This window comes from Nannospalax galili, unplaced genomic scaffold (assembly GCF_000622305.1).
Source record: "Nannospalax galili isolate Female #2095 unplaced genomic scaffold, S.galili_v1.0 scaffold64, whole genome shotgun sequence".
NCBI classification, from domain to species: Eukaryota; Metazoa; Chordata; class Mammalia; order Rodentia; family Spalacidae; genus Nannospalax; species Nannospalax galili.
In genome coordinates this window covers 1,422,084-1,437,100 of record NW_008352316.1, presented here as the reverse complement: position 1 = coordinate 1,437,100, position 15,017 = coordinate 1,422,084, and the positions used below count along the sequence as shown (strand labels likewise).

Below are 15,017 nucleotides of genomic sequence, written 5' to 3'. Positions count from 1 at the left end.
TGTGTGTATGTGTATTACACAGACTATCCCAAACCATCTTATTCAACTATACACCCACTTCTGAGATGGCACCCTCCCATAGCCCCCCCCCTTAAAGCCCTTGTACTCTGATATCCCTGCTACTGTCTGCTGTGTTGTCGGCACCACCAGCCATGCCTCACTACTTGCCCTTCTGGTGGATCTAGTCAGTCTCTGTAGAGGTCTTTGTTTTAGGAGGGTCAGCTATTCCTCATCTAGCAGCAATCAGTCAATATTCCTTTAGATAAGATTGGGGTCTACTGTACATTTTCCCAGTTCTATGCTGGGTTACTATCTGGGAGTCCCTTTGGCCACCTTGGCCAACAAGTTGAAAGAAGGTATCTCCTATCTGGCATTGTTGCTTGTTATGTAGCTTTAGCTATGCATATGGACTCTTAAGAAATTATATTGGCCCCTTTAATCTTTGGTTATACCTTCCTTTGGGTGTTTAAGGCCATACACTTGGCCCAGATATACCAATTTATTTTTACTCTTAAGTCCCTTTGAGGATCTGTTCCTCAGGGGTCACATGGGCTTGGAGTGGGCCGATTGCTTTTGTCTTCAGAAGTTCCCACAGAGGCCCAAGTCAGATGAGAATCAGATGTTCTCAGGTTTCTCCTTAGGTCTGGATTTGTCCAGGAAAGATGTTGTCCTCATCATTTTCGGGGTTGGACTGGCCTGGGATCCGGGCCCAGGAAAGATGCTGGTCTCAGGCCACTGGTGGCCATTCCACCCAGAGATGCAAAGGGAGATGGGCCCGGGAAGAGGCCCCAAGGGCTCCTGGGGACTGCACTGAGGAGCTGGTTGGTCTGGATACAAAGGATCAGGAAGCCAAGAGATCAGCCCTCGTGTCCAGGAAAGAGGCTGGCGGGTTGTGCAGCCCTGGGAAGCAGAGGGAGGTGAGGGCGAGACCAGGTCCAGAGGCTCCCGGGGACCACGAGAAGTAACTGGGTTGGTCTGGATGCAAAGGATCAGGAAGCAATGGTGGTTCCCCCCGCATCCGTATCTGGGTGCCAAGACAAGGAATGGGATTGCACCCAGGCTAGGAGGAGACAACAGGCCTGTGAGATGGGGAGTCGAGGCGCGCACGGTGCAATGGACTTAACCAGGGGAGAGGCCGGCGGGTCGTGCAGGCCCAGGGAAGCCCTGGGAGTTGAGAGTAGACCAGGCTCAGAGGGCTCCTGGAGACTGCGACAAGGAACTGGGTCTATCTGGAAGCGAGGCATCAGGAAGCAGTGGTGGCCCCGGGCCCAGAGGTCAGCCCCAGTGTCCAGGAAAACCTTCAAATTTTTATTATGTTTAAGGTGCTCCAATGTTTTGAACTTTATGAACACATACTGTGCTAGTTTGCATCTTTGAATGAAATTGTATTGTAAAATTTTAGATTTCCTTTTATTTGTAAAAAGGTGAAAATTACTAAAAGGATTTTATTAGTATTTCTTTTTATGCTTAAATTATGTGATGTGCTGAAAATGGAAATAAAACTTTGTTCTTTGTTTTAGTATTCCTACAGAAATTTCAGGAACCAGCCCCTTGTCTCCTAATACCCAGGATAAATCAGTAGGACAGTCTCCTCTAAGGTCTCCTTTGAAACGACAAGCATCTGTGTGCTCCACTCGACTTGGAAGTACTAAGAGTCTCACTGCTGCTTTCTATGGAGATAAGCAGCCTGTCACAGTTGGAGTCCAGTTCAGTAGTGATGTCTCTCGGAGTGATGAGAATGTGCTAGACTCACCAAAGCAGAGGAGAAGTTTTGGGTCATTCCCATACACACCTTCAGCTGACTCTAATTCTTTTCATCAGTATCGATCAATGGATTCTAGCATGTCGATGGCTGATAGTGAAGCCTACTTTTCTGCAGCTGAAGAATTTGAGCCCATTAGCAGTGATGAAGGCCCTGGAACTTACCCTGGTAGAAAAAAGAAGAAAAAGCAAGCACAGCAGATTGACTACTGTAGGGGTTCCATATATCACAGTGTAGAAGGACCACTTACTCTCCATGGAGAAAGCATTCCAGATCCCCGAACTCTACCATTTAAAACTCATCCTTCTCAGGCTTCATTTGTTTCTGCATTAGGTGGAGAAGACGATGTTATAGAACATCTGTATATTGTGGAAGGTGAGAAAACAGGAGAGAGTGAGCAGATTACTTCTCAACAGCCTGTGATGAGTTGTTACCAGACATACCTCACTCAGTTCCAGGTAATTAACTGGTCAGTTAAACACCCCACCAACAAAAGAACATCTAAGTCCTCATTGCATCGCCCCCTTGACCTGGATACACCAACCAGTGAAGAAAGCACATCATCATTTGATCAGCTTTCTGTCCCAACGTTTAAGGTATAACTCATTATTTTTCAGTAGCATATTTACTTAGAAAAACAAAATTTTAGGAAGTTGTTTTCAAACTAGTAAGTCATTTCAGCTACCTTTTAATTATACAGATAGGTCTCGGGGTTATTGATGAATATTATAAATTTAAGCAACTTTGATTAAGGAAGATTTCATGTCTTAATGTAATAAATTAATGTATAACCTGTGCCTGCATTTGCAGTACTCTTAGGATTAGAACCAAATCTCCAAATCTCCTTTGTGAATTCATATTTTCTGTTTCTTCAATATAGGATTTTGGGGGCCTAGAGAGATGGCTCAATAATAAGAGTATGTAGTACTGTTGTGCAGGACCCAAATTCAGTGCCCAGCAGTCACAGGTGGCTCATAACTGCCTGTAACTCCAGCCTCAAGAGATTCAGTGCCCTCCTGACCTTTACCATACATAGATATGCACATACATATATTTAATAGTAAAAAATTTTTAAAGAATAAGATTTTAGAATTATTTTGAATAATTATGTTCTTTCTACTGATCCCTGATTCCAGTTAAATCCAGTTCAGCCCACTTGATACTTGAGTTCTAATTTAGTGCAATGTGATTATTGACACATGACTATGTTCTGTAAATAACAGAATAGAAAACCTAAAAACATTTCAGAATGAATTTAGTGATAATAGCCAATATGAAAATTCTGTCTTTAAAATGATTAACTGTAAGAGAAGTGTTTATGGTATTAAGGACTAAATTTAACTATATAAAGTCTTACAGACTTAATGACCAATATTTAGAAATCTTTCATAATATGTGTATGTGTATTTGTAGACATTTATTTGAAGTATCAAATTTTAATTTATCCAACCATTCTTAATTATATGCTATTTGTGCCAGGCATTGGTGTGTGATGGTGAAGGAAATAGATATGGAATTTATAGTTTAAAGGTGGGAGATAATTTCGTAGATAGATAAAATATATGGTTTCAAATTGAGAAGGATCTTATGAAGATAAAGGATGTTAGAATAGAGAATAATGTGGGTGGCGCTACCAAGACTTCTGTTGACATAGAAGTTCTGTCTGAGGACATAATTAATGTATTTGTGGTATATGCATGTGTGTGTTGATGTGCTCATCTCTCAGCACATACGGTTGAGACCAGAGGTCAATGTCAGGTGTTTTCTTCAGTTGCTGTCCATTTAATTTTCTGAGGCAGGACATCCTACTGAATCTGGAGGTTGCTGTTTTGGTTAGACTGTCTGGTCACTGTGTCCCCAGGATCTGCCTGTCTCTACGACTCCCCAGGAGGCACGTGCCCTTACTTTTATGTGGGTGCTGAGGATCCAGATTGAAGTCATCATGTTTGTACAACAAGCCACCTTTACCTACTGAGCTATCTCCCCAGCTCAGGACATAATATTTTAATTGGAAATTAAAAAATGGGAAGCCATTGAGGATAAGATCACCTAGGGCCACTGAATTCCAGGCAGAGGCAGTGACCATCTAGGCTTTCACATAAATAGTGTTTCTCTGGGTCAATTGATTATATTAGAAAAGACTTCAGAAAGATCTCAGTATGAAAAAGAAATCTGGAGGAAAGGCATTTGAAATTCTTGTGTTAGTTGTGTAAACTAACACCCTCACAAGCTTTGCTCTGTCACTCTTGGAATAAAAAGAATAAATGTTGATATTTTCTGTGATTATTTTTCTCCTGTTGAATATTTATAGTGAGTCCATAAAAATCATCATCAAAGTTAATTTGAGTATTGAAAAATATTGCGTATCATAAAATTAGGGAAATAACACTAAATTTTTAATAAGCAGCATTTTATTCTATTCTAGGTTATCAAACAGGGACTCACTGCTAATTCTTTGCTGGATAGAGGTATGCAACTTTCAGGATCAACTTTAAAGTAAGTAAAATTTTAACTCATTTTTATGTTTTAGAGATGGGATCTTACTGTATTGCAAAGGCAGACCTTGAACTCAGGCTAGTTTCACAAGCAGATGGAACTACATATGTCTGCTAGTATGTTCACCCACAGTTACTCAGTCTTTCTTGATTATAAATATTAACCATTTTGCGCTTGATTTTAGGCCCTATTTTAAGAATAAATTGCCACAAATAATTTTTTTTATACATTAGAGTAAATGAAAATGTTTTTTATATATTTTAGGACAGGTCTATCAAGTATACCAAAAGTAATTTTTTCTCATCTGATAAAATTGTCACCTTTGACCAGTTTGTTTTTTTTTGGTTTGGTCTTTTGAGACAGAGTCTCCCTGTAGCCCCAGCTGTCCTGGAACTCACTATGTAGACCAGGCTGGCTTTGAACTCACAGAGATCCGCCTGCATCTGCCTCTCGAGTGCTGGGATTAAAGGCACGTGCCACCATACCTGGCCCGACCGGTTTGTATTTTTAAGTACCTCAGTAGGCCTGTCTTTGGAAAAGTGTTTGGGACATGAAATACTGAGTCCACTTACGTGAACTTTTTCATTGAAATAAATGCATTTTAAATGTTTACTCACCTTAAGAAAGCTCCAATTTCCATTCTTGTTCATGTTTTTTCTAAATACATGTTTCACTTTTTAAATTGTATAGCACACCATATACTCCATTGGACAAGAAAATTGTTGGTAACACAGATGATGAAACATTAACAGAAGAGTGGACCCTAGATCAGCCTGTCTCTCAGACCAAGACAACAGCCATTGTTGAAGTAAAAGGAACTGTTGATATTGTTCTGACTCCACTGGTGGCTGAAGCCTTAGACAGGTATTAACTTAGTCTAAAAATATACCTACTTCTTTATAAAGTGGACATGTAGGTGAAAGAAGTAAATTTGATATGACAGGTTCATATAAGAGTTCATTAAGAATATCTGCTTTAAGTAAAAATGGAAGTGCTTTTTTTTTAGGTTTAGTTTTTTGAGACAGGATTTCCATGTAGCCACAACTGACTTGGCACTATGTTGACCAGGCTGGCCTTGGTCTCACATGGATCTACCTACCCCTGCCTGCCAAGTACTGGAATTAAAGGCATATACCACCATGCCTGGCTTGGAAATATATTTTAAAGAGACCTATGTTTCATTTAATTATTTGATAATTTTTCAAACTAAACATATTAGAACATTATCATAATTTTTAATTTAAAAAAAAATTCTAATTTTGTTTTTTATTGCATTTTTGTGTATCTCATACAAAACATTTTAATCATCTTTATAAACCATTCCCCATTGACACCCGCCCATAGCCCCCCCCCACTGAAATTCATATATTCTATCATTTGTGTTAAGGCCCATCATGTCAAGTTAGTATTCCCAGATGTACCTCAGTGCAAGTTCATCCATTGACGTCTAGTCAGCCTATCTAGAGTCCCTCCCTTTAAGAAGATCAGCTCTTCCTCACCTAGTAGTAACCAGCTGCCAGTAATTTTTTGACTAAGATTGGGGCTTAACTGTCCATTTCTATAGTTCTGTGCTGAGTTTTTGTCTGCTTGAGTTTGCATGGGTCTTGTTCATGCTGTCACCATTGCTGTAGGTTCATATGAGAAGGGTCCCAGGAGCCTGTAGGACTCTTACTTCCGTATAGTCATGCACCTCCTCCCTAACTCATAAAATCTTTCTACCCCCTCTTCCATAATGGTCCCTGAGCCCTAAGTGGGTAAATTTTAATACAGGAGTCCTGTCCAAGGACCCACATTCTATAGACTCTAATTCTCTGCATTTTGACCACTTGTGACCTTTTGTGTTCCTGGCCCTCTGTTACATGAGGATACTTCATTGATGAGAATTGAAAGATGCATTAGTGTTTTCTTTATCCCTAGTTTGTCTTCCATGAACATTAGTTATAGAGGTTGCATCATAGATTTGCCACTCAGCCTTAGGCAATTCAAGACAATCTCTGTGTATGTCCAGTTGTGGAACTCTGTAATAATTTCTGTCTGTTCTAAAAGAAGCTTCTTTGAAGGGTGGTGACTGGGAGACTTGTCTGTAAATTTAAGGATCCATATTTTGTACATAGTAAGAAATTACATTTGTCTAGGGATGTGACAACAACTCAAGGAAGGTTTTCCTATTTGGCCCTGGTTCTTGTTATGTAGCCTTCAAATATATACACAGATTCATGTCAAGATATTGTATATGTAATTTTTCAGTACATCTTGGACTAATACAATTCCCTCTGTTTTATACTAGCTAGGCACTATTTATCTCTCCTCTCTCTCCCTGTCTAACCTTCCCTTCACACCCTCCCCATTTAAAGTATCCTCTATTTTCCCCAATTTCTCCCTTGATAATTACTGTCTGATATGGTCTCACCTCTCTTGAGCTCCTTCTTCCCCTTTATCTCCATAATTCCTTTTATAACCCTCCCTCTCTTCTTCCCATTTAAATACCCCCATTTTACCCATTTCTCCTGTTTCCTACTGTTCTCTTGGTTCTTTATTCCCCCTTTACCTCCCTGGTTACTTTCCATTTTCCTGGTTCCTGCAGTTACATCAGGATATATACTCCTAAGGATTTGGTGCTAGGGTCCACAAATGACAGAGAACATATGTTGTTTATTTTCCTGAGTCTGTGTTACTTCACTTAGTATAACAGTTTCTAGTTCCACCTGCAAATTTCATTATTTCATCTTTCTTTACCACTGAGTAGAACTCCATTGTATAAAAGTACTACATTTTTATTATCTACTCATCATCAGTTGAGGGACATGTAGATTGCTTCCATCTCTTAGCTATTGTGGAAAGAGCAGCAACAAACATGGTTGTACAAGTATCTTGGCAATAGGATGAATCCTTTGGGTATATGCCAAGGAGTGGTATAACCGAGTCATATGGTAGGTTCATTTGTAGTTTTTTAAGAGTTCTCCATAGTGCTTTCCATAGGGGTTTCACAAGTTTGCAATCCCACCAGTAGTGGATGAGCATTCCCCTTTCCCCATATCCTCTCTAGTATTTAGTATCATTTGGTCTCTCGATCTTAGCCAGTCTGACTGCAGTAAGATGAAATCTTAAAGTGTTTTTAATTTGCAATTCCCTATTTACTAATGATGTTGAACACTTTAAGATGTTTCTTAGCCATCTTTATTTCTTCTTTTGAGAACTCTCTATTTAGATATTTAACCCATCTTTTAATTGGGTCTTTTTTTTTTTTCCCTCAATTCTTTGTTTTTTGATTTCTTTATATATTCTGGATGCTAAACCTCTGTTAGATGTGTTGCTGGTAAAGATTTTCTCCCACTCTGGGGGTATTCTCTTCACTTTCTTGGTTGTTACTTTTGCTGTACAGACAGTTTTTAGTTTGATGAAGTCCCACTTGTTGATTATTGATCTTAATTCTTGAGCAACTGATGTTCAATTTAGAAAGTCCTAGATCTTGTAAGGTTTCTGACAATTGATTTTTGCCTTTGAGTCCATTTATGTGATTTATGACATTTATTGACTTACGTATATTGAAACATCCCTGCATATCTGAAATGAAGCAGACTTGATCATGGTGGCTGATCTTTTTGATGTGTGTCTGTATGCAGTTTGCAAGTATTTTGTTGAGAATTTTTGCATCTATGTTCATTAAAGATAGAGGTCTATAGTTTTCTTTTGTGGTTGTGTCTTTACCTGGTTTTGGCATTAGAGTGATGTGGGCTTCATAGGAATTTGGGAGTTTTCCCTCTGTTTCTGTCTTTTTTAATAATTTAAGTAGTATTGGGTATAGATCTTCTCTGAATGTCTTATGGACTTCTGCTGGGAATGTATCTGGGCCTGGGCTTTTTATAGTCAGATTTTGTATTACTGTTTTGATTTCCTTAATGTTATGGTTCTGTGTAAACTGTTGATCTCTTCTTGATTTTGCTTTGGTGAGTCCCATGATTTTAGATATCCATCCACTTCTTTTAGGTTTTCAAATTTAATAGAGTGTAGGTTTTTAAAGTATTTCCTTATAATGTTCTGTGTCTTTTTGGTGTCTGTTGTGATGTTTCCCCTTTCATCTCTGATTTTGTTCATTTGAATTTGCTCTTTCTTTTGGTTAACTGGGCTAAGACTCTGTCTATCTTGTTTAGCTTTTCAAAGAACCAGCTCTTGGATTCATTGATTCATTATATTGTTTTCTTTGTTTCTATTTCATTAATTTATGCTCTGATTTTTGTTTTATCTTCTTGTCAGCTAGGTTTGGGTTTAATTTGCTCTTACCTTTCCAGAGTCTTGAGTTGAAATGTTAAATCACTTATCTGTGCTTTTTTTGATTTTTTTTAATGTAGGCACTTAGAACTATAAACCTGTACTAGGACTGCTTTTAAGTATCTCAGAGGTTTTATTGTAATGTATTATTCCTTTAGTTCCAGCAATGTTTTTATTTCTTTCTTAATTTCTTTGTTCATCCATTCATCTTTCAGGAGTGTGTTGTTTAACCTCTGTGAGATCATGTAGTTGCTAGGGCTTCTTTTGGTGTTAATTTTACACTTTGTAACATTGGTGCCTGATAAAATGCATGGAATTATTTCAAATTTTTTTTGTATGTTGAGGTTTGTTTTGTGACCTGAAAGAGGTCAATTTTAGAGAATATTCCATGGGGTGCTGTATAGACAGTGTATTCTTTGGTGCTTGAGTAGAATATTAGATGTCTGTTAGGTCCATGATATTGTTTAATTCAGATGTCTCTCTGTTTATTTATTCTTTGGCTGACCTGCCTAAGGATACATGGGGTATTGAATTGCCCTAGTATTACTGAGTTGGGGTTAATCTGTGTCTTAAAATCCTATAGTACTGCTTTTATGAAATTTGGTGCACCAGTGTTTGGTGCATATATGTTCATGATTGTAATATCTTCTTGGTCACTTGTTCCTTTCATCAGAATGAAGTAACCCTCCTTTTTAAAATATTTTATATTTTTTATTTTATTTTATGTGTATGCGTGTATTGCCTGCATGTAGGTAAGTACACCCATGTTGTACAATGCCCATAGAGGACAGAAGAGGCCGTCAGATCCCCTGGAACTGCAGTTACAGGCAGTTGTTAGCTGCCATGTAAGTGCTGGGATTCAAACCCAGGTCTTTTGCAAGAATAGCTAGTGTTCTTAACTGCTGAGCCATCTCTCCAGCCCCTGAAGTGACCCTTTTTATCTCTTCTGATTAGTTTTAGTTTGAAGTCTGTTTTGTCAGATATTAGAATTGCAACTCCTATTTGTTTCTTAGTGCTATTTTTTTTTTAATATTCTTACATCCTTTACCTTAAGTTAGTGCCTTTCCTTGACAATGAGATGGGTTTCTTGCAGACAACAAAAAGATGGATTTTGTCTCTTAATCCATTCAAGTACCCTGTGTCTTTTAACTGAGTTCAGTCCATTGATACTCAAAGTTATTATTGAAAGGTGTGTATTACTTGCTGTCATTATAATTTCTCTTTGCATTCTTCATCTAATTTTGTGTTTCCACAGTTATACCTTCATTCAGTGTCTTTCTGTTGCCCCTTGGGTATACTTGCTCCTTTTTTTCCATCCTTTGTATTGCTTTAGGTATTCTCTGAAGTGCTGGTTTTATGGACATGTATTCTTTCAACCTGTTCATGTCATGGAAGATTTTTCTTTCCCCTTCAACTACAATAGACATTGTTGCTGGGTAAAGCATTCTGGATTGGCATTTATGGTAATTTAAAACTGGGAATATTTTGGCCCAGGCTCTTCTGGCTTTCATGGTTTGCATTGATAATTCAGCTGTAATTCTGATGGATTTTTCTTTATGTGTAAGTTGTGGTTTTTCTTTTATATCTTTCAGTATTCTCTCTTTGTTCTGTACATTTCATGTTTTTGCTATGATATGCCATAGGGAATTTCTTTTGTGGTCCTGTCTATTTGGTGTTCTATGTGCTTCTTGTGTTTGTATGAGTATGTCTTTCCTTAATTTTGGGAAATTTTCTTCTATCATCTTGTTGAAGATTGGTCAATACCATTAACCTGAAATTCTTCTCCTTCCTCTATGCCTATGATGGATAAATTTGGTCTTTAATGATATTCCACATTTCTTGCATTTTAAAAAAGTTTTCATAATCTTTGGTTGAGTAGTCTTTTTCTTCAACTTTATCGTTCAGTGTTGATATTCTATTTTCCATTTCTCATTCATTTTTTAAAAATTTATTTTTATTGAATTTTTTTTGTATTTCATACAGAACATCTCACACAATATTAATCATCTTTATATCCCTGTCCCCAGTGGCACCCTCCCATATCCCCCCACTGGAGCCCATATACTCTGTCATCCATATTAAGACCCACTGTGTCATCAGTGTCTCCATCCGTTCCCCAGTGCAAGTTCGTCCACTGAGGTCTAGTCAGCCTATCTAGAGTCTTTTGTTTTAGGAAGATCAGCTCTTCTTGTAGCAGCAATCAATTGCCAGTATTTCTTCAGATAAGATTGGGGTCTGCTGATCATTTTCCCATTTCTGTGCTTGGATTTTGTCTGCCTGAGTTTGCATGGGACTTGTCTACGCTGACACCATTGCCATAGAGTTGTATGAACAGGTTCCCAGGAGCTTTGTAGAACTCTGTTTCCATACAGCCATGCACCTCCTCCCTAGCTTCTATAATCTTTCTACCCCCTCTTCTGAGATGGTCCCTGAGCCTTGGGGGGATGAAGTTTAATAAAGGAGTCCATTCCAAGGACCATCATTCAGCAGATTTGATCACTACACTTTGACCATTTGTGACATTTTGTGTTCCTGGCCCTCTGCTGTGTAAGGGAGTTTCATTATTGAGAACTGAGGGATTCATTAGTGTCCCCTTTTTTACCCTGTTCCGTGTTTCATGAGCCTTAGGTATAGAGGTTGCATTGTAGATGTGTCACTTAGGCCTCGACAGTTCATAGACAATGTTCATGTGTGACCAGTTGTGGTACTTAGTGATAGTCTCTGACTGGTACAAAGGGAGCTTCTTTGATGAGTGGTGACTGGGGTATTTGTAAATATAAAGATTTTTTTTTTTTTGCACATGGTAAGAAATCACATTAGTCTAGTGACGTGACTGGCTTGGGGTTTTCTCTGAGATCTATGACCACTCTAGTCATGTGTATTTGGTTATGTTTACAGTACTGCACTTTAGTTGTCTCCTATTGAGTCGGCTTTTAGTCCAATTAAGTAGCTGTTGATTGCCCCCAAGATAAAAGTGCCACTACTACACCAATGACGTATGCTGTGCTGGCTGTTGATGTGGTTATGTGGTCTTGAAGCTGGTGTTGGATCATCCATTAATGTTTTCCCTTGGCACCTTCATAGTGCTCTCAAAGCCATGAGAGCTAGCCTTCAGGGGAAGTGGTTTCAGGTCTCTTGCAGCTCTATTGCTCCAAATCCTGTGTCCAAAGTATGTTCTGTCTTCGGCAGTAGGGTTTTACCTTCAAGTCTGGCAGGCCATCAAGGGCTATGGCAATAGCCTGAGTAATTTTGGGAGTCTCTTGGCTGACCCTGGCCAGCAACTCAAAGGAATGTATCTCCTGTCTGGCACTGTTTCTTGTTATGTAGCCTTTAGCTATACACATGGACTCATGTAGAGATAATGTATGTGTAATTTGTCAGTAGGTTGTTGGACTAATACTGTTCCCTCTGTTTTTTTTTTTTTTAAACTAGCTAGGCATTATTTATCTCTTCTCTCTCTCTCTCACTGTCTAACCCTTCGTCCATGGTTTTCCCATTTAAAGTGTCCCCATTTTCCCCATTTCTCCCTTGATAATACCAGTCTTCTATGGTCCCATCTCTCTTGAGCTCCTTCTTTTCTTCTTTTGCTTTATCCCCAAGGTTCCTTGTATAACCTTCCCTCCCTGCTCCCATTTAAATAGCCCCATTTTTATCCATTTCTCCCTTAGTAACAACACCTGTTGCTTACTGTTCTTCTCTCTCTCTCCTTTCTTTCCCTTTACCTTCCTGTTTCCTTTTCATTATTCTGGTTCCTATAGTTATGTCTGGATACATACTTATAAGGATTTGTTGCTGGGATCCACATATGAGGGAGAACTTATGTCATTTGTTTTTCTGAGTCTGTGTTACTTCACTTAGTATAACAGTTCCATCCATTTACCTGCAAATTTCTTGACAAAAGTCTTTGCCTCTGAGTAGAACTCCATTATATAAATGTACCACATTTTCATTATCCACTTGTCAGTTGAGGGACACTTAGGTTGCTTCCATCTCTTAGCTATTGTGCAAAGAGAAGCAACAAACATGGATATATAAGTGTCTCTGCAATAGGATGAGTTCTTCAGGTATATGCCAAGGAGTGGTATAACTGGGTCAAATAGGTTCATTTTTAGTTTTTTTAACTTTAAAAAAAACTTCATTGAGAATTTGATACATGCATATAAGGTGTTTGATCAAATCCACACCCACTCCCTCTCCTCCAGCACCTCCCATATCTCCCCATCACTTTTTTTCTGACAAGTTCTTGTAATTTATTTTTTCTTTCTTTCTTTCTTTCTTTCTTTCTTTCTTTCTTTCTTTCTTTCTTTCTCTTTCTTTCTTTCTTTCTCTCTCTCCCTTCCTTCCTTCCTTCCTTCCTTCCTTCCTTCCTTCCATCTTCCCTTTCTTTTCTTTTATTGGGGCTTTTTGCTACTCTAATGTTCCCCCCTCCAAAGAGGTAACCCCAAAATCCTTTAGGGATTAGGTAAGAGCTCCCAAATGCTTTTGACGTTTTTGGCCTTTGGAACAGTGTATGTTGCTAAGAGGCCCATTTGACTTTTAGCCAAGAAACTGGCTACTTTTCTTTGAGGTCCTTTTTACCCTAACTGCCTAGCCAATACCTACCTCCTATTCTTACCACACCATCCTCTGAAGAAGTTACCCAAATTGCCAATAGGGAATTGGGATGCAGATTGCTCTGGCTTCTTCCGTGCTGAACAGGGATGCCCGGTGAGGCCATTGGGGTACCCCTTAAGTGTGTCTATTTAAAAGACTCTCAAATTGCATAACTTTTATCTGTAGGGAGAAAAAGTTTATGAACATTTGAAATTTGCCCTGTTCTGACTTTTTTTTGGTTCCCTGTCTAGAACTTGTAATGCTGTCTACTCTTGGCCTTTACTTCTCCTTCACATCCCCTATTTATTTATTTATTTGTTTATTTTGGTCTTTTTGAGACAGGGTCTCCCTGTAGCCCCAGCTGTCCTGGAACTCACTGTGTAGACCAGGCTGGCCTTGAACTCACAGAGATCCACCTGCCTCTGCCTCCCGAGTGCTGGGATGAAAGGTGTGCGCCACCATGCCTGGCCATTTTTAGTTTTTTAAGAGTTCTCCATACTGCTCTCCGTAGGGGTTTCACAAGTTTGCGATCCCACCAGCAGTGGATGAGCTTTCCCCTTTCCCCACATCCTCTCCAACATTTGGTATCATTTGTTCTCTTAATCTTAGCCAGTCTGATTGTGGTAAGATAAAATCTTAAAGCAGTTTTAATTTTCAATTCTCTATTTACTAATGATGTTGAACATTTTTTAAGATGTTTCTTAGCCATCTTTATTTCTTCTTTTGAAAACTCTCTGTTCAGATCCTTAGTCCGTCTTTTAATTGGGTTACTTGCTTTCTTGATTCTTTGATTTTTGAGTTCTTCATATATTCTAGATGTTAAACCTTCTTCAGATGTGTCATTGGTGAAGATTTGCTCCCACTCTGTGGGTTTTCTTTTCATTGAATTCTTTCATCATATTTATTATTCTTTAAACTCTGTCGTGGCTTCTCTCTTTGGGGTTGTCATTGTAGAGCTCTTCTGTTGTTCTGCTGGTGTTTGGTGGGAGCATGTTATTTTTGTTTTCCATAGCATTATTTTTCCATTGTAATTTTGACTTGTGGATTTCTTTTGTTATTTGTGATTCTGTAATGAAACTCATGCCTTCCTTTGTAGAGTTGAGGTCTGCTTCTCTTTTTATTATTGATGTTCATTGTTTTCTTATTGGGTATATAAAGCTGATCGCTCTAGGCTTCAGGTTCTCTCTTTTGATTTTATATTGGAGGTGTCAGATGGCTTCAGTCCAGCCGCTCAGGAGCTCCCTCAAAAGTCCAAGTTAGGTTCCAGTCAGGTACTCTCAGACTTTCTACTAAGGTTTAGGCTACTTGTAGCCACCAGTTGCAGCACAATTTGGGAAACTCGCTAAGGGGAGGCCCAATTTACGTGCTCTCAGGCTGTCCACAAAGGTCTGGGCTCCTACTGAAGCGCAGAGAAGCCTAGCGCTAGAACAGTGGGAGGGGACTACACATGGTCCTAGTGTAGACAAATGGGCACAGAAGATTTACAAAGCTCACCACTCTTTGGTGAGATCCAGGTACTCAGGCATTCTGCAACTGCCTCTGTTATCATAATTATATTGCAGTATTTTTTTTGTCTTTTGTATTTGGACAAATAAGTATAAAATTATCAAATATTCAGGAACTGATTATCCTTTTATATTCTTACTAAAGGGAAATGGACAGTAATAGTTATTCTACCCTACAAGGTATTTAGAATCTTATCTAAAGAGATAAAATTGACATGAGTAGAACCCAGAATGGAACAAAGTGAAATGTAAATGTGTGAAAAACATTGAGGGCTGAAGAAGCTAAGACCAGTTTTCTTGAAAATATTCCTTTTTACTGTAAGAGCACAGACATAGTTTTCTATTTCTAATTGTCAAGATTCTCATGAGGTGACATAATAATAAATATATAT

The 15,017-nt window shown here is 38.7% G+C and overlaps 1 protein-coding gene across 13 annotated transcripts in view; it reads left to right on the top strand.

The window, feature by feature from the left end:
* Kiaa1109 (KIAA1109 ortholog) overlaps positions 1 to 15,017 on the top strand; it is a 249,263-nt gene that overhangs the window by 101,666 nt on the left and 132,580 nt on the right. For all 13 annotated transcript variants that reach the window (XM_029554131.1, XM_029554129.1, XM_029554128.1 and 10 more), the window contains exons 30-32: positions 1,521 to 2,358; positions 4,188 to 4,258; positions 4,949 to 5,122. In XM_029554131.1, the coding sequence (XP_029409991.1) occupies positions 1,521 to 2,358; positions 4,188 to 4,258; positions 4,949 to 5,122 (1,083 nt within the window). The remainder of the gene's footprint in view (positions 1 to 1,520; positions 2,359 to 4,187; positions 4,259 to 4,948; positions 5,123 to 15,017) is intronic.